The sequence below is a fragment of the Nannospalax galili genome, unplaced genomic scaffold, assembly GCF_000622305.1.
Source record: "Nannospalax galili isolate Female #2095 unplaced genomic scaffold, S.galili_v1.0 scaffold1115, whole genome shotgun sequence".
Taxonomy (NCBI): Eukaryota; Metazoa; Chordata; class Mammalia; order Rodentia; family Spalacidae; genus Nannospalax; species Nannospalax galili.
The window spans coordinates 638,796-657,483 of record NW_008336107.1 but is presented as its reverse complement, the minus strand read 5'-3'; the positions used below and the strand labels follow the sequence as shown (position 1 = coordinate 657,483).

The 18,688-nt window shown below is 50.8% G+C and overlaps 1 protein-coding gene across 10 annotated transcripts; it reads left to right on the top strand.

The window, feature by feature from the left end:
• The first annotated feature begins 8 nt into the window (after positions 1 to 8).
• On the top strand, positions 9 to 17,571 carry Pdlim7 (PDZ and LIM domain 7). Of its 10 annotated transcripts, none has more exons than XM_029562443.1 (13): positions 10 to 162; positions 1,124 to 1,230; positions 4,639 to 4,790; positions 4,867 to 4,897; positions 5,798 to 5,814; positions 6,061 to 6,197; positions 6,320 to 6,356; positions 7,297 to 7,358; positions 7,507 to 7,741; positions 8,749 to 8,929; positions 16,769 to 16,889; positions 16,972 to 17,087; positions 17,227 to 17,571. In XM_029562443.1, exons 2-13 carry the CDS (start codon positions 1,135 to 1,137, stop codon positions 17,311 to 17,313), a joined length of 1,272 nt encoding a protein of 423 aa, XP_029418303.1. In that variant the 5' UTR covers positions 10 to 162; positions 1,124 to 1,134; the 3' UTR covers positions 17,314 to 17,571. The 10 variants fall into 10 exon arrangements, with proteins under 10 accessions (XP_029418307.1, XP_029418303.1, XP_029418302.1 ...); XM_029562442.1 differs by having other exon boundaries at positions 7,288 to 7,358; XM_029562441.1 differs by lacking the exon at positions 5,798 to 5,814 and adding an exon at positions 5,340 to 5,458.
• The last annotated feature ends 1,117 nt before the right edge of the window (positions 17,572 to 18,688 follow it).

Genomic DNA, 18,688 nt, shown 5'->3' with positions numbered 1-18,688 from the left:
GGACGTCCATTCGCCTGGCCTGGAGAAGGCGTGGCCTAGGACTCTGCCCCCTTCCGCAGACTCAAAGCTGGCTGCGGCGGCGGAGGCTGGGTCAGAGCGCGGCGGATCCAGTGCGGCTTCAAGGAGGCTGCCGCGGAGCAGCGGCCCAGTGGGGCGGAGCAGGTACCGACGGCCGCGCGGGGTTTCTCGGGCTAGACCTTGTGGTCTGCTGAGGGCCGGAGAGGGCGCTAGCGGTCGCGGCTAGTGCTCTGCTCCCTCGGCGGGCTCCCGCCGTGCCTCCGCCCCCGCCTTCCTGCGGTGACTGTCGGTGGCGGGGCCGATAGGCGGCGGGGCGGATTGGCGCCTGCGCCGCTTAGTGCGTTGGAGACAGGGCCCAGCTTAGGGGGTGTACAGGAGACTAAGGGAAACAGAGTCACGTTGGGGTGCGAGCATCCTGCGTGGATGGCACCACTCCCTCCGGGTTCCAGAAAGGATCGCCTCCCTGGCAATACTTTGGGGACTTGGCCCTCATCGCTCTGCACTGGGGCAGTAGTATCCCATTGCTTCCCCCTTCAGCGCCCAGGGGTCCCGCCCTGGCTCCGAGCAGTCTCGACCTGTCGTCCCGAAATGGCTAGGACCCGCTCCAGCCTCCTCCTTCCTCACCCCTCCCCCTCACATCCCAAGCCCCTAAGTGCTCCCTCCGCGGCTTTCCAGTGTCAGCTTACATGCCTTATATAGTCCGAGCAGGCTCCGGCGGCGGGCTCCCTGCCGGGACCTGGGGAAGGAGGGGGAGCCGGCCCCTGACTCACCCCGCCGCCCTCCTGAGATTCTGGGCTAGCTTGGCAAAACAGTGCCAATTAGTCCCACAGCCCACCCCTGGATGAGAAAAGAAACTGAACCTGGTGAGAACTCTGTTCACCCGCGCAGTGGCAGAGGGCAGTGGAGGGAACTGACATTGTCTTTGTAAGTGAGGTCTGCTTGCCAACAGCCCAACCAGGCCAGACAAGATACTTGCCTATCCATGCCTGTGTGTGCTCAGGGTCTGTGAAGTGCCTGCTTGTTACCTGGTGGACACTAGTGACCAGACTTGGACTTGCCTGCCAGCTTGAAGTGAAGCTGCTCAGTTTTTCTTCTGTCCCCACAGGAGCAGGCACCATGGATTCCTTCAAGGTAGTGCTGGAGGGGCCAGCACCTTGGGGCTTTCGGCTGCAAGGGGGCAAGGACTTCAATGTGCCACTCTCCATCTCTCGGGTGAGACTGCATTGGGAGATGGACTCCCCAAGGGTCCTTGGGTGCTCAAGTTTCCAGAAAGTGATGGTAAAAAAACTGAGCAGAAGCAAAACATGGGCCAATAGATCAGGAGCTCCCAATGTGTGGTGTCCCAATGTGTGGTGGACACCTACAGCTAGGATTCCCAGCTAGATGGATTGTGGGAGACTATCCCTCTTAACTTCTCTACTTTGGCACTGCACTTGATGTCATTCCACCAAGCCCCTGTGGCCATCTGTGTCTGCCTATTCTACAGTATGGGAGGCTGATATCTCCAGGAAGTGTCTTAGCTTGAGAGAGCAGTGTGTGGAGCCAGGTCCTGGGACAGGCAAGATCTAACTTCAACAGTTGTCATTCTGCTTTGCCAAGTGACAGAACTTGTAGGCATGGAGGGGTTATTCAGCAAATCTGTAGCAGAGCAAGGATTTGAATTGAGGTACAGAATGGCCTGTGTTTTTTGTGAGTTTAAGGAAGGGATTCTCTTCCCAACCTATGTGAGGACTTGGTGTTCCCATCTGCTGGTTCTACTTAGGATGTGGTGGCCTCTGACCCTAACTAAGCAGAGATACAGTGAGGCTGGCCTTAAGGATTCTCAGCCCCTTTCCTGAGTCTGCCCTGGGGGTGGAGCTGGGAGCTGGCTCCTCCCTGTGGCAGGGGGATTGCCTTATAAGCCCAAGAATGCAGCCCCAGCTGGGATGGCCAACAGTGGCTAGTCTGTGGAGACTAAAAGGGTTGTCTGGGCCTCTCAGCCCCATTGGTAGGCCCCTCACCTGGTCATCTGTAATTAGGCTGCAGTACCAACTGTAGAATCTGGTTATGCCCAGATTCTATGGGTGAGGCCAGCCCTTGGGCTTGGTGTCTCTGACTGGCCTGGGGGTCAAAAGGGGGCAGAGATTTCCTGCCCTGACATCTGCCTGCCAAGAGAGGCCCACCCAGCCACTGGGTTGGCAGGCAGCTGTTGGCAGGAAGCCAGGGCAAGCCTAGCCCAAAGGGGCCTGACAGTTTCTAGGCACTGCTCAGCCTAAGTGGGGTTGTCAAGGCTGTGCCTATCTGGGAGTGTTGGTCATAGTGGCCGGGGCGGGCAAGCTGGCAGACAACGTTATTCCAAGGGATTCTTTTCTCTGGGGTTTTCTGGGAACCTGCCCCATCAGCAGAATGATGGACAGTAGACTCTTCACCCCACTCATATACCCCAACACAATCTTCAAGACTGCCCTCTCTCCTCCTCTCTAGGAAAGTTCTGGTCAGCGCTGCAGGTCTCAGTTCTTTATTGGTGATGATGGCCTCTCAGATGTGGCCTGTTGGGGGCACTCTGGCCCATGGGCTCCTTTGTCAGGAGCCTTAGCATGTGGGTGGGGTGGCCAGCTGAGCCCTTCCTTGGAGTTGGGCCTCGGCCATGGTGGGTGGGGTGGTCTTTCCTAAACTGGGCCAGCCCCCTACCCCTCCCTTGACCCCAGAGTAGAGGGAGGAGGGAAGGCCTAGTTCTGGCTTTGGGCCCAGGCCTGGGAGATGAGGTAACGTCTGGGATTGGGGGGTTGGGCTGCTCAGTAGAGCTCTCAGGCTGACTCACCCACACCCATACACTGTCCAGCCCCCTAGCTTTTCCCCTCCTTAATCTCTAGTCACCTCCCCCAAAAGGCTTTCCCTCTTGTGCTTCTTTCTCCAACAGTCTGACCACTGTCCTAACCCTCACATGCTTCCTATCCTCCTCACCACAGGAAGGAAATAGTACCTCACTCTCCCACTCCTTTTCAAGGAGCCAGTTGCTCCTCCTGGCCACAAGACCCCCCCCACACTGGTCTCAGCCCACACCTCTCAGGAACCAGCCTGTGTGGGAAAGAGTGGCTGAACCAGGTTTCCTGTCTACTGACTCACCATGACCTTGAGTAAGCCACTTCCCCTCTATGGTGTCACTTCCCTAACACATTATAAATGAAATAAAGGTGAGATAGGGCAATCTAGACCCCAAACTCAGCCAGCTAATTAGTCTTTGCAGTCTAGATTGAGCATTGAACTCTGCTTCTCCTGCTTAGCCTGCCTGAGTGCCAGGGTTTAAGGATGCAGCACTATCATGGCATCTGAGAGTCTTTGAGGGTACCTTCTGTTGGGACCTCCTCCTCAGCAAAGGTGGCCTAAAGTGATGGGGCCTTCCAGCCAGGGTCAAATCCCAGCTGTGCGTCTTGCTAGTTGGATAACTTAAGTTCTCAGGTATTTGGCAGTTTTTTTGAGTGTGAACAGGATATAATCCCATATTCCTGCAGGTGTGTTGGAAGATGAAGTATCAATACTAGGTGTTCCATAAGTATAAGTTGCTGTTCTTACTGTTTATTATTTATCAGGTAAAGAAAGGGCTATGACTCACCAGCTTTCTACTCTTCTAACCTCCCCTGCAGGCGTGAAATAGAGCTGTCAAGTCCAGCTCTCCCTTCTGTCCTAGTGCTAGCCTTGTACAGGCAGTCTCTGCATCAGATCCCTCTGTCCCCTGACAGCCCTCTAGAACCTCTCGTCTTCCTTCCATCTGCTTTAGCACAGTCTATGTGAGGAGCCTCCTGGGGCCTTGGCAGCCTGTACCCCACAATTCCACCTGCAAAGTATACGTTAAGCTTGCTTAGTGCAATGTCAGGCCGTTGTCAGATGGCTGAATGGCCCTGTGGTTTTAGACCTATGGATAGCACCATTCCCCCAGTCCTTTTGGCTTTGAGTTCAGAATTCCTGTTTGTGACAAATGAGGAGAAAGAGTAGGCCTGGAGGATTGATGTCCACTAGCATTAACTGATTTCTGGGAAGTGATGAGCCTTGTTTACGGCAGAATGGAGGGAGTATGAAGCATTGGGAGTGAGAATTCACTTACAAAGGCATTCAGTGCCGATGAAAGGAACCAGGACTTGTCCTTGAGAATAGCGGGGCTACTAGCAGTTTTCAGAGCTGAGATGGAACATTTCTGAGGACCCTGATTGAGGTGACCCTGATAAACCCTATTAGGCCCTTCCAGCTCAGCCTCAGTAACACTGGTGGTTGTCCATGGAGGGTACATCTGGTAGGTGGAACAGCTTGTATAGGAGACCAATAGAGGCCTCAAAGGCTGTGGTCATAGCCTATAAGTTTGGAGTTTAGCCAGAAGATGGCTGTTTGCCAACAGTATCTGGACTGTGAGGGAAGGTCATAGAAGTGAATAAATAAATAAGCAGTGAAATGATGTATTGTATAGCTTGGGTGTGTATCACCATCTCCTAGGTCACTTTAGAATCCAACAACTGCCCAGAAAAATGATGGCTTAAGAGGCTGTAAGTTCTGGAAGTATGGAAGTGGCAGTTTATTGTAGACAGGGTTGAGGCTGCTGACCTCAGTTTGGGCCGCATAGCCCTTCCTTTTGATCCTTCTTCTCCACAGCTCACTCCCGGAGGCAAAGCTGCACAGGCTGGTGTAGCTGTAGGCGACTGGGTGCTGAGCATTGATGGTGAGAACACAGGGAGCCTCACGCACATCGAGGCCCAGAACAAGATCCGTGCTTGTGGGGAACACCTCAGTCTGGGCCTCAGCAGGTATGGTACTAACAGGCTGGTGGGTGGAGGCACTCTCTGGCTTGACCCACCCACCATCATTGCTTTTCTTCTCTAGAGCCCAGCCAGTTCAGAGCAAACCTCAGAAGGTAGGTTGCACCAGAGATATCTGGGCTGAGGGAAGAAGTGGCTTAGACTCCAAGGCTGATCCATTCTCCCTGACTAAGCCTTGGTATCCCAGTTCTGGCTAGGAGCAGAGGGCACATGCCAGAATGAGCAGGGTTTGGGGAACTGGGAGTGGAGCTGGGAGCTGCCGCACGGTCTGGGTGCCATGCATGTCTGCCTTTCTGTCTGCCTGCTTCCCACCATCCTGTGCTGTGCGCCTCCCCACACTTGGTCCTTCCTTGGCCCAGAGTGAATTGAGATCATCACTTCTAAGCGGGCCCCTTGAAATCGTAGTTGCCCCTTCCCCTTAACTCTGGCCAGATGTGTGAGGGTGAACTGGAGCTGCCACTGTCCTTGGTGGCAGTGACCCCACTCCCACCTCAGCCCCTACTCCCATCCTCCCTGCCCAACTCTGTCTCTGCCCAGGCCCTGACCCCTCCCGCCGACTCCCCGAGGTACACTTTTGCACCAAGCGCCTCCCTCAACAAGACGGCCCGGCCCTTTGGGGCGCCCCCACCCGCTGACAGCACCCTGCAGCACAATGGGTATGTCAGCCCCTGCCCACCCACTCCTGCCTACTGTCCACACTGTCTAGCCCTATGGCCATACACAAGCTGCCCGCTATTGCTCAGTCTGTGCTGCACCCCACCTGGTAACCGTGTGGCAGCAACCCCTGGTGGCTGGGCAGGGCTGTAGAGCCAGAGTCTGTCCTGAGGGTGTTGCTGCTCCTGCACAGGCTCTGTTCTGGACAGCCTGGTGTCAGGGTGTGGTGTTGGGTCAAGACCCAAACACTGATTGCCACCTTCCCACTGCTCTGATTTTTCCCCGTCTTTCTTCTCCTGTGTCTGTCCCTTTATCTATCTATCTGTCTATTTCCTTCACAGGTGCAGACCCCTGACAAGTCAGTGAGCCCCCTCTTCCTGTCCCTCTTTTCCTTCCTTTTGGTATTATTATGGGTGGTAGCCCCTTCCCACCCTGGCTGCCCTCCTGCCCTCTCTCACCTACCCACCCACCCAGCAGGGCCCTTGGCCTCACTCTCCTCACCCTCTTTACCTTGTCACAATAACCCATGCATACCAAATCCCGGGAGGGGCTGCCCCTACTGCCCACCCACAGCCAGAGATTCTGAGCTCTATCCTTCCCACAGACAGCTGCTCAGACAGGTGGTCCCCGATGCCAGCAAGCAGCGGCTGATGGAGGATACCGAAGACTGGCGGCCTCGGCCAGGGACAGGCCAATCCCGCTCCTTCCGCATCCTTGCCCACCTCACGGGCACCGAGTTCAGTAAGTGCCAGTCTGGGACAGGGCGGATGCTCCTGGTCCTAGCCCAGGCCTGACTCTCTGCCAGGGCTCACGGCTGGGTGACCCTTGTTTCTCTTGGTCAATGCCTGCCTCTGTCCTCTCAGTGCAAGACCCGGATGAGGAGTACGTGAAGAAATCAAGGTAAAAGCCCAAGCATTAGCCCCTCTCCTTAACCTCCCACTTCTTCCATTCCAGCCATTACCTGTATGTCTGCTCCTCATCCTCCCTACCAGGGCTTTCTGTTCTCTCTCCCTTCTTTCCTTCCCTCCATCCTCCCTGCCTCCCTTTCATTTCTCCTTTCTTTTACTTCCTCCTCCTCTCTCTCTGCCCCTCAGGGAAAAGTATGTCCTGGAGCTACAGAGCCCACGCTATACACGCCTCCGGGACTGGCACCACCAGCGCTCTGCCCATGTGCTCAACGTGCAGTCATAGCCTGGCCCTTTCTAGCCTGCTGCCCTCTCTGCTTCTCTTTCTCTGTTCCTCCCTCCCAGGCATCCCACTGGTGCCTCCAGCTTTTGCCTACCCCTTTCACATTCCTGGCCTGAACCTGCTGGCCTGGTCCCCGCAGCCTGCCTGGTACAGGGCCTGGCTGCTTCATCTGACACTGCCTTTTTTCTTTGCCCTATAGTACTACTGTCTGCCAGGTCTGCACTGCCTCGAGCATGGAAATAAATGTTCTCAGCCCTGCTTTCTTTGCCTCTGTCTCCTATCTTTTCGGGTCTGGTTATGTTTTGGGTATGGGGGTGTTAAATGGTTTAGACTTGATGTGGGTCCTGACAGTCTACATCTCAGTGGGAAGAAGTACCTAACAAAGCAAGGCCCTGCCTTGCCAGTGGTTCTCCTGCCTAAGAGGAGCCCCAGAGTTTTCCCCACCTACCTCCACAGTCTATAGAGCAGACCAGATAGCTGGAACCTACCTAGGAGAAACACCTCTTCCTATATCCCCAGAGGGATCTGGAGTCCATCCTAACAGCCCTTACCTATTCAGGCATCACCTATTGGCCCAACACACCTGAGATTAGGGGGTGGGACCATGTCCAGAGCCTCAGTCAGGCAGGGCCTTGAATGGCAGATCTTGCAGCCAGGTGCCCAGGACAGAAGCCCCAGCCCCAGCCTCAGCTCTACCCCAGGAACCCTGGCCTGGTAAGAAAGTGGTCTTGGACCTGAGGAAGGGTGGGTAGCCTCCAGGGACATGGGGGTGTTGGGCTCTTGTAGGTTACCCTGCACACTACCCTCTATCCTTTGGGGTCCCTGAGCACCCCTCTGGATCTACTTTCCTTGGCCCTGGTAGGCCCTACCACCCCCAGTCCCACCAGCCGTCCACCATGGGCTGTGGACCCTGCATTTGCTGAACGCTATGCTCCAGACAAAACAAGCACAGTGTTGACCCGGCATAGCCAGCCAGCAACACCCACGCCTCTGCAGAACCGTACCTCCATAGTACAAGCTGCGGCTGGAGGAGGCGCAGGAGGGGGCAACAACAATGGCAAGACTCCTGTGTGCCACCAGTGCCATAAGATCATTCGGTGAGTGGCCCTGTTTCTTTCCTGCCCTGGCCTTTCCTGTCCTATAGCCTGGCCCTGGCCTGTCTCTTCTACCTCTTTTGCCTCAGCTGCTACTCTGAGCAAGTAAGGATTTAATTAGAGCAAAAGAGGGCCCTAGCCTGGGTCCTCAGTTTTTCTTGTTTTTTTTTTGAGGGGGTTGTCTTTTTGAGACAGGGTCTCCCCATAGCCCCAGCTGGCCTGGAACTTGCTATGTAGACCAGGCTGGCTTCCATCTCACAGAGATCTGCCTGCTTCTGCCTCTTGAGTGCTGGGACTAAAGGCCCACCACGCCCAGCAGTCCTAAGATTCTTAATTACACACAACCTACCCTACATACAACTTACAGCAGTGTTCTTCCTGGTGAAAAGCAAGAAAGTGCCAGTAGCACCTTGAAGCTGTACCTCTGACCATGCTGCCCTTGGGTCAGAAAAGGACCTGCATCCTCTGAGCTATGCTGCTTCCTCCCTCGTGCTCACTTGGTCTCTGCTGCTAAGCCATAACACTTGCTCTCCTTTTATGGACTGCTCCCTAGAGCCCAGCAGAGTCACACCGTCCTGCAGTCAGGTTCTAGAACCTTCCTGGTTGTCCACTCTGGCCTTGGCTCTTGTCTCCCATCAGCTCTTAGGCAGATTTGCAAAACATCCCCGCCTTCTGACACACCTATTTACCTAGGACCTGCAGACTCCTGCTCAGGCCAAATTGAACAGGCAAGTGGCATAGGGTGCTTACCAGGGTTTGGCTTTGTTCAGGTGTCCCTCAGCACGCAGCACTAGTCCCTCAGGTGTCTTGGTAGACTCAAGCCACCCCCTCCCACCTAAGCCAGAACACTAAAACTGCCTCTCTCATCATCAAGGATGTATAGAATGGCTCCCTTCAAGTTTGGTCACTCTCACTGTGTGACCTTGGACAAACCTACTTCTTAAGCCTGTCTTCATCTCTGGAGACAATTTGGAGTCCCCACCTCATTAACATATTCCATCTCCCTGCAGAGGCCGCTACCTGGTGGCACTGGGCCATGCATACCACCCTGAGGAATTTGTGTGCAGCCAGTGTGGAAAGGTCCTAGAAGAGGGTGGCTTCTTTGAGGAGAAGGGAGCTATCTTTTGCCCTTCCTGCTATGATGTGCGCTATGCCCCCAGCTGTGCCAAGTGCAAGAAAAAGATCACTGGAGTGAGTGGGGCTGGCAGGAGGGTGGGTGGGTGGGCAGGCAAGAAAGTAAATGTTCAACCTGTCAGCATTGTTGAGTAATGTTAAGCCACTGTCAGGCTTGGGGCTCTCTACATGAACCTCTGGGATTCCTAAATGGCCTGATAGGACTCAGAATATAGCTCAGTGGTAGAATATTTGCATAGCACGCATAAGGCCCTGGGTTCCATCCCCAATACAAACAGCCTCACTTCATTGGGTATGATTGACATATGACTGTAATCCCAACACTTGGGAGGCAGAGGCAGGAGGATGTGGATACCAGGCCAGCCTAGGATACATAGTCAGACTCTGCCTGAAAAAAAAAAAAAAAAAAAAAATTCCAATAATTGCTCCACTTTACATTTGCCAGAATCTTCTTAACAAAGGACTAAACTCTTATTCAAAAAAAAAAAAAAAAAGCTTAAGCAGCTGGGCCTGGTGGTACATGCCTTTAATCCCAGCACTCAGGAGGCAGAGGCAGATGGATCTCTGTGAGAAGGAGACAAGCTGGGACTACTGGGAGACTTGCCTCAAAACAAAAAAAGCTTAAGCAAAAGAAGGGAATTATCTCCAATAACCAGATATCAGAAGGCATTCATTTCAGACCAAGCTAAATCTAGTACCATGATCATGAGTACTTTCATATTTGCCTGTTTTTACCTGTATTGGCTAGTCATTCCCAGGGTGTTTTTCCTTGGAAAGTGTCAAAAATGATGCCACAGTGCCTCAAAGGTTCCATTTCCCCAGCTTAGCTCCACAAGTAGAGAGCGCCTCAGTCCCAGCTGCTGATGTTCATTGGCTTAGCTTGAGTCCCATAGTCATCTCTGAACCATGTTTCATGGGTCTAATTGGATGGGTCTGGGTTATACCCACTCCTGTAGCTGGCAAGAGGGTGACTCTCCACCTGAACTACAGTAAGTGAATGATGAACGGTGACCTAACATACAATCAAGATGATGCTATCCTGAGAAGGGAGATGGTAGATGGGCCAAGAGACAGTTACTGAGACCACATTTGACTGCAATAACAGAAAAGCCTACTGCTGCCTTTTCTGTTTCTTTTCTTCTTTCAATAGAAAACAGAGAAGGTTTTCTATTGCAATCAGAATAGGACCTGGGAGCTGGGCATGGCAGCACATGCCTTTAATCCTAGAACTCTAGAGGCAGAGGGAGGCAGATCTCTGTGAGATGGAGGCTAGCCTGGTCTTCTTAGCATGAGACTTTTATCTCCAACAGTATCATATTATTATAGTTGTCAGATGACTGCTAAGGTCCAGGCAGGAATGAGAATAGGAAAATAACTTTCTTTTTTAGGGTACTGGGGATCAAGCACAAGACCTTGTACATGAGGTTTTGCTTTTGGACTCAGCGCAGGAACTAACTTTGATCTTCCTTGGCTAGAACTGATGTATGTCCACCTTGGACTGCAAGGGAAGCAGGAAACCCAGTATACTTGTCTCCTTAGCTAGCTGTCTATGGGGGATTGGCTCCAGGACTCCCACAGATACTGAAGCCTAGGCCCCTTAAAAAGGCACAGTATTTGCATGTAACTTGTGCACAATCTCCTGTATACTCCAGATTATCTCTAGATTACTTATAATCTCTAATAAGTATAAATGCTATATAAATAGCTGTTATATTGTATTGTTTAGGGAATAACAAGAAAAAAAAAATCTGTACCTGTTCAGTAAGGGCACAGTTATTTTCCCAAATATTTTTGATCTGTAGTGGTTGAATCTGCAGGTGCTTGACGTGTGGATACTGAAGGTCAGTTGTGTTTTAGCACTCCTGCCTAGGTTACAGAGGGCAGTAGAAGAAAAGGGGATGTAAAAAGCTTATGAGAAGCCAGGCATGGTGGCGCACGTCTTTAATCCTAGCACTTGGGAGGCAAAGGCAGGCAGATCTCTGTGAGTTCACAGCCACCCTGGCCTCCATAGTGAATTCCAGGACAGCTGGGACTACAGGGAGACCTTGTCTCAAAAAGATAAAAAAAAAAAAAAAAAAAAACTTATGAGAGAACTGGCATGGTGACACACACCTTTAATCCCAGCACTCAGGAGGCAGAGGCAGGTGGATCTCTTGAGTTCAAGGCCAGCCAGGGGTACATAATAAGACCATCTCGAAAAACAAAAAAACAAGTAAATATAGTTTATGAGAGGCCAATCCAGTGTCTGCTGCTTCTAATATACAAGAAAGTTGAGACTCTAGAAAATAATTTGACAGGACCAAAATTTCAAACTAAAAGACATGATACAAAATCCTGTTCTTCCCTAAAAGGCTAAACACAGAGCCTAACCCAACCAGGTTCCTCTGAAGGAACCTGGCCACCATCCAGAGCTGGGCTTGGGGCTTCATCCATGTATGTCAAGAGTTCCAAACCTAGAAAGCAGGTCTAGTCTATGATCCAAAGGAGCCTACTCCCAGGTACTCTTACTAGGTCTCGGTCTCTCTCTCTCTTTCTCTCTCTCTCACAGGACTTCAAAAGCTAAAAAGGTAGAACAGGCAAGGTCGACAACTCAAGTGGGTTCCTATAGTACATACATGGAAACAGAAATCCAGAAAGGGACAGAAACTACCCAAGGGAGCCCGGAGCATGAAGGCTGAGCCTGGGGCCCTCTGGAATGTCCTTCCTCCCACTTTGAGTTCTCTACTTCATGCATCCTCCTTCTGGATACAGAGGCAGGGCTGCTAGGTGTGACCAGAGAATCCACGGTAGTGACACTCAACATTAGTAGCAAGGGGTAGAGAACTCTTTGAGCAACTTGTTGATGAAAAGCTAAAATCTAAAAGTTGAGAGATGGACAGCCTGGGACGGGGGGTGATCTGAGGTTCCTGCATCTTGTCTAGCCATTCTCAGCATGTACTGAGTCCAGGGTGGCTCTTGAACCTTGTCCAGAATATCCACATTGCTGCCAGCCAGAATTTGGAAGAGGAAGAAGGGATAGAAGCTCATGGCATCCATTGTTAGAGAATGCTGCTACTTAGATTTTCTGTTTCCATCCTACTGATCAGAACCCAGTCATTGACTATACTTACTTTTATTTTGGTCAGCCATACACCTAGCAGAAATGGGGTTTCCATCAGACTGAAAAAGAAAAATGGATATCATCTGTTATTCCAACAATATGCTTGACATCCAGCTTCATAATCATGCTATGAGGCCAATTTAATGATTCTTATTCGACAAACAGGGAAAATTTGCCCCAAGTCATAGTCACTTTCTTGCCAGACAAGGCCACACCACATTGGACTGTTCCAGAGAAATGGGTTGGATCTCAGGATATCTCCTGAGCTGGTCTGGCTCTGCTTCCCTGGGTCAGGGCCATCCTGATGGCTGACTGCCTTGTTTGGTTACAGCCTACCTCATGCTCTTCTCTCCAGCTTGTATGCAGGGCAACATTACTACCTCATATACCTCATACCACAGAGGAGATACTCAGGACTCTGCCTGCTCCTGGATTCTAGAGGATGTCCTGGATGGCAAGCCATGCTTCTGCTCAGGCCAGGCAGAGCTTCCTGGGAGCTCTTCACTTTCTTACAGAGCAGACAGACCTTCAGACAAACCCCTAGGAAGACCCCACCCCATCCTCCCAGGGAATAGGTGTCTAGCCACACCAATCTACAAGGTGTTCCAACATGAGCCCTCCCCACCCAGTAGTTCTTGTAAATATTCTGTGCACTGGTCCATGCCTTGCCCATACCCACACTCAGGGCTCCACTCATCCTCAGAATTCTCAGAACATGAGCAACACAGGGGTATCAGATAGTTTCAGCTGACTTGATGAGAAGCAGTATCAGAATAGTGGACCCCTGACCCAATTTGGGGGGGGGTGTCAAGTGAGACCCCTGTGCTCTTAAATCTAGTCATTCACATTGGTGCCCCTCTCATCCATGTTTGAGCTCTGCAGGCTCTCCGTTTTGTCAATGAGTTCTGTTCCCCCTACCACAGTACCTTTGAATGCTCTTAGCACCCTTTTACCATACTACTTTCTCAACTGGAACTCAACTATCACTTCTTCAGGAGTACCTTCTGTTTTTTATTTTTTAAATTTTATGTGAACCCATATCATACAGTGCCCATGGAGGCCAGAAGAGGGCATCAAAGCCCCTGGAACTGGAGTTACAGCATGTTGTTAGCTAACATGTGGGTGCTGAGAACCAAATCTCTGCAAGAACAACCAATGCTCTTAACCGCTGAACCATCTCTCCAGTCCCACAGAAGCCAGAAGAGGGTGTAGGGTCCTGGACTACAGGTGATTGTGAGCTGCTGGCTATGGGTCCTCTACAAGAACAGTATGTGTTCTTTGCTGAGCCATCTCTCCAGCGCAGAAACACCTTTTTTATTATTTTTGAGACAGTTTCATTATATAACTGTGGCTGGCCTGGAACTCACAGAGATCCACCTGCCTCTACCTCCCAGTTGCTCAGATCAAAGGCATGTTCCACCATGCTCAGCAGACCATTTTTTTCAATGCCCATCCTTCCTATCAGGTAAGCCCCCACCCAGCCACCCCATCCCCATTTACTCACTATATCCCAGTCCTTTTGACCCACCTTGCTTCCCTGCCCATGGACTCCTTGAGCTGAGAGCAGGGCTGTTTGTTTTAAGCACTGTGCCCCATTTGTAGAAAGTGGTCAGTAAACACTTGAACAAGTGGATAGAAGTGGCCTTTATAAGAGGAATCCAAACACAGTAGGCATTCCCTTGGAGAAGGGAGCAAGCAGAAGAGTATCTGTGTCACAGACAACACCTGAGTAAGGTGTGAAATTAGATGGGAGGAGTTTGAAGCTGAAGGCAGGTCAGAATAGTTTCAGAAAGCTTCCTTTGGGGCAGGGGGAAGATTGAACCACAAGCAGTAAACTTGTACTACCTCAGCCAAGGTAATAGGGATGCCAGAGGCAAACAGATTCCTGGCTAGTATGGTTTCTAGACACAATACAGATGTTGTAGAGGGCACACATGAGCCATCCCAGAGCTAGAATGTAACCCACAACTATGTCTTACAAGGCTGTACTTTCATTTCTGAGTCAGTAGGCATCATTTAAAAATCTGTGCTGGAGGGCTAGAGAGAAGGCACAGTGGTTAAGAGCCATGTACTGACAGTACTCCAGAGGACCTGAGTTCAATTCCCAGCAACCATATTAGGTGATACACACATATACACATAATTAAAAATAAAAATAGGGGCTGGAGAGATGGGTCAGTGGTTAAAAGCACTGATTGTTCTTGCAGAAGACCCAGGTTCAAATCCCAGCACTCACATGGCAGGTAACAACTGTCCCTAACTCCAGTTCCAGGGGATCTGATGCCTTTTGTCCTCTGTAGGCACTATATGACAGATACACTTATACACATGTAGGCATAACACTCATACACATAAAATAAAAAAAAATAAAATATTTAACAATAAATAAATCGGGCTAGAGAGATGGCTCAGCAGTTAAGAACACTGGCTACTCGTACGCAGGACTTGGGTTCTAATCCCAGCACCCTCATGGCAGCTAACAGCTATTAGTAACTCCAGTTCTAAGGAATCTGATGCCCTCTTCTGGCCTCCACAGGTACTGCATGACACTGGTATACTTAATGTACATGCAGGCATAGCACTCATACACATTAAAAAAAAGAAAAGCTGGGCGTGGTGGCGCACACCTTTAATCCCAGCGCTCAGGAGGCAGAGGCAGTCAGATCTCTGAGTTCAAGGCCAGCCTGGTCTACATAGTGAGTTCTGGGATAGCTGGGGCTGCAGGGAGACCCTGTCTCAAAAAGACCAAAAGAAAAATCAGGGGCTGGAGAGATAACTCATTAGTTAAGTGCATTGGCTCCTCTTGCAGAGGACGTGGGTTTCGTACCCAGCACCTACATGGTGGCTAACAACCATCCATAACTCCAGTTCCAGGGGATCTGACCCCCCTCTCTGACCTCCTCAGGCATTGCACCTCTTGGTGCACTTAAATACATGCAGGCAATACACTCATACACATAAAATAAAAATAATAAAATATTAAAAAATTAATTAAAAAATGTTTTTCATCTGTGGAGGTATAGATCAGTGGTAGAATGCTTACCTAGTGTGCATAAGGTCCTAGATTTTTTTTCTCTGGCACCACACAATAATATTTTTTTTTTATGTGTACAAGTGTGTTGTCTGCATGTATGTAAGTGCACCCGTGTTGTGCAGTGCCTTGGAGGTCAAAAGATGGTGTCAGATTCCCCTGGAACTGGAGTTAAGGACAGTTCTTAGCTGCCATGTGGGTGCTAGGAATTGAACCTGGGTCCTCTGCAAGAACGGTCAATGCTCTTAGCCACTGAACCATCTCTCCAGCCCCAATAATAATATTATTATGCTTTAACATAAGGTTTCAACCCAAGTCTTCCAAGCATTCCAAGTGAACTAGTCAGAACCACCCCTTGAAGCAGAACATAAGCCCCACCTAAGTGACATAAGCCCTATCTGGGCCCATTGAATGCCCAACCTAACCTTTGCAGGGATCTGGAATCCCTGGCTACAAACTTGGGGTTACTTTCAAAACAGCCCTACAAGACTGGGTTCAGGTACTTGGTTCCCAAGATAGGCAGCCATGTTTTACATGAGTGTAAAACTGTTGGCCAAGTGCCCTTGTACTGCCTTTTACCTGCTCCAATTCTGAATGCCTCTGGCTCTGGTGGACTTAAAAGTTCCAGGAATGGGCCAGGCATGGTGGTACATGCCTTGAATCCCAGCACTTGTGGGGCAGAGTAGATCTCTGAGATAGAGGCCAGCCTCAAGTTCTAGGCCAGCTGGGGCTACAGAGAGACCCTGTCTCAAAAGAACTGACAGCCTGTCCCTAGGGAGGGCTCAGCCATTGATTTTTTTTTTTTCCAGTGGAGCCAGATTAGATTAACTCACAGCTGAGGACCTACTATAGGTCAGGTGCTGCTGGGACAGATTCATTCATAGAGCAATTCATGTCCTCCTGCCCCAAGGTTTTAGGCAGAAGGATGGGGGAGAGACAAACAGCAAATATACACATTATCTGGGAGAATGTTGAGGTAAATGTTACAGAAGGAGGTAAAGGAAGGGGTTCTGGGAAGGTGGTTTGGAGTATTCACTGGTATCAGAGTAGGCCACCTAGAAACATAAAAGAGGCAAGGAGACTTATGATATCAGGATTAAAGTCGTCTAGGCAGAGGGGACAGCTGTTACTTCAGGCACCCCAACATGGGTGTGCCTGAAATGGCAGTACCAGGCGAGAGGCAAGTGTGACAGAATTAGCATGTGAGTGTGAGGGAAGGGAACAGAGGACAGGCCTGCTAGCTGCTGGGCCCTGCGCAAATTTAGCTTTTTTTAAAGATGGGATGTTGCTAAGTTGCGTAGGCTGAGTTTGAACTCTAACCCAGCAGGCATTTAACTTTCACCCAGTTGGATGTGTATGGTGGATGCTTCAAGACTTATTGATGGGTATAAAAGGGGAATCTTGAGTCAGGCTTGGTGACATACCTATAATCTCAGCACTCAGAAGGTGGAGACAGGAGGATTGGGAGTCCAAAGCCAGTCTGGGCTACGTGAGACTGTCTCAAAAAAAGAAGGGTAGGGAAAAAAAAGTAGATGGAGTGGATTTGTGCCTGAGCATATGGAGGGATCAACTATGGGATGGGTAGGAAGTCTAGGAGCTGTTTGAGACATGGCAAGTCTGGGGCCTAACACATGGGGACCAGGGAGCTGGTGATGGGACCCTGGGAGCTGTGGATGTGTAAATGGAGTATTTTCTAGAAATGGGAGGGCCCATGCCAGCCTTCTTGTATTCTGGGCTGAGCCTGACGGTGACTGGCCTCCTCCAGGAAATCATGCATGCCCTGAAGATGACCTGGCACGTGCACTGCTTCACCTGTGCTGCCTGCAAGACACCTATTCGCAACAGGGCTTTCTACATGGAAGAAGGGGCGCCCTACTGCGAGCGAGGTACCTGGTGGCTCAGCAAGGGCAGGGGGGCCCTGGGGGGCCAGGCATGAATCCAAGCCCTCTTTTGTACCCCTATCTCCAGACTATGAGAAAATGTTTGGCACAAAATGTCGAGGCTGTGACTTCAAGATTGATGCTGGGGACCGCTTCCTAGAGGCATTGGGCTTCAGTTGGCATGACACGTGTTTTGTTTGTGCGGTAAGTACTCTGCCCCCAGTGCCCTCTGTTCCTTACCAACTCTACTCCCATCTCTTACCTGAGGGATGCATGAGAGGTTGAGAAAGGACTTTTTTCCACTGCCCCCAGCCTCATGTGACTGGACTTTCATTGTCTACAGATATGTCAGATCAACCTGGAAGGAAAGACTTTCTACTCCAAGAAGGACAAGCCCCTTTGCAAGAGCCATGCCTTTTCTCATGTATGAGTGCATCCCCACTGCTGTTGTTAACCGCACCCCACCTGAAGGGTGAGCGGTCTGGAGTGATCACCCCCAACATTTCTGGGTAGGGCTGACAATGGTTGTCCCCACGCCAACTCCTGGCTGGATCCTGGGGTTCCCTGAACCCTGTCTCACCCCTTCACACCTCCCCACACTTACTTTCTCTACCACCATCACACACTGGTTCTGGCCATACCAGGCCTAGGTTACTCCAGTGCCACAATAAACTTGTATCTACCTGTGTGCTGTGTGCCTCCCCTGTGCATCTGGAATGGAAGAACTTGAGACAGAGGGTGGGGATTAAGATAGTTTTCTTGGAGTTGGGCATCTTGGTGGACCTTGTGATGGGGACATGGAAGGTGCATGGTCACTGAGAAGAAGCACAGTATCGTCCCCCTGTGCTGGGCCTAGTACCGCCGGGTGTGAAGGGAGGCACTGATCAGGCATGGCTTAGAGGATGGAGGAGTTGGGGTGTATGTGCAGAGGTGGGGAAGGACAGTGAGTGCCAGAGTGAGATTGCAGGTCATCTAACACCCACCATCCATGCTAGAAAACTGGGAAAGGAGGTAAGGCTGGAGACAGTAGTTAGAGTGCCAAGCTCAAGTGCCAGGCTGAGGGGTAGGGACTGTCCTGAGAGCAGGGCAGATGCAGAGAGCTTCCAGTAAGGGGATGTTCTGATGTATGTTGTAGAAAGAAGCTCCAGGGGCAGCGAGCAGACAGAAGGCTTAGGATAATGGTATAACCTCAGGGGAAGGCAGTATTGGAGTCTGGACCCAGTGACTAGTCCCAGGAACCCTAGGGCAGTGTTGCTGGGCATATACTATATACCAGAGGCTACTTATGTGCTTCTCCTACCCACTCTGCCAGAGACCTGGAGTTCTCATTTGTGGTTTATCTTGTGTGTTTGTGACAAGGTCTTCCTCTGTATCCCAGACTGGCCTAGAACTCACTATGTAACCGAAGCTGGCTTCAAATTTAAGTCTTGAACTCACTTGTAACCAAGGAAGACCTTGAACTTCATCAAATCCCCCTGTATCCACCTTCTAAGTGCTGGGATGACAGTCTTGCACCATCACACCTGGTTTTATGCAGTGCTAGTGATCTAACTCAGGACTCTGTGCATGCTAGGCAAACACTCTACCAACTGATCTACAGATGAGGCTCAGAAAGACTGAGAGACTTAACCAATGTTATGTAGCCTGTGAACCATAAGATAGACGAGAAGCCAGACCTGAAACTGGGTGTACTGTTGTAAGACTGGCTAGTACTGAGCTACATCTGCCAGCCTGTTGCCCCCTGGGAAGCCTGTATTGGTGCGTTTGGTAGAGGCCCATCATTCCCCCGGGAGTTCCAACTTCCC

Coding starts and splice junctions, on each gene's coding strand:
- Pdlim7 (XM_017797588.2), top strand. CDS start 860: ATGAGAAAAGAAACTGAACCTG. Junction 5,459..6,060: donor AGCACCCTGCAGCACAATGG/GTATGTCAGCCC, acceptor TCCTTCCCACAG/ACAGCTGCTCAGACAGGTGG. Junction 8,930..16,768: donor GCAAGAAAAAGATCACTGGA/GTGAGTGGGGCT, acceptor GGCCTCCTCCAG/GAAATCATGCATGCCCTGAA.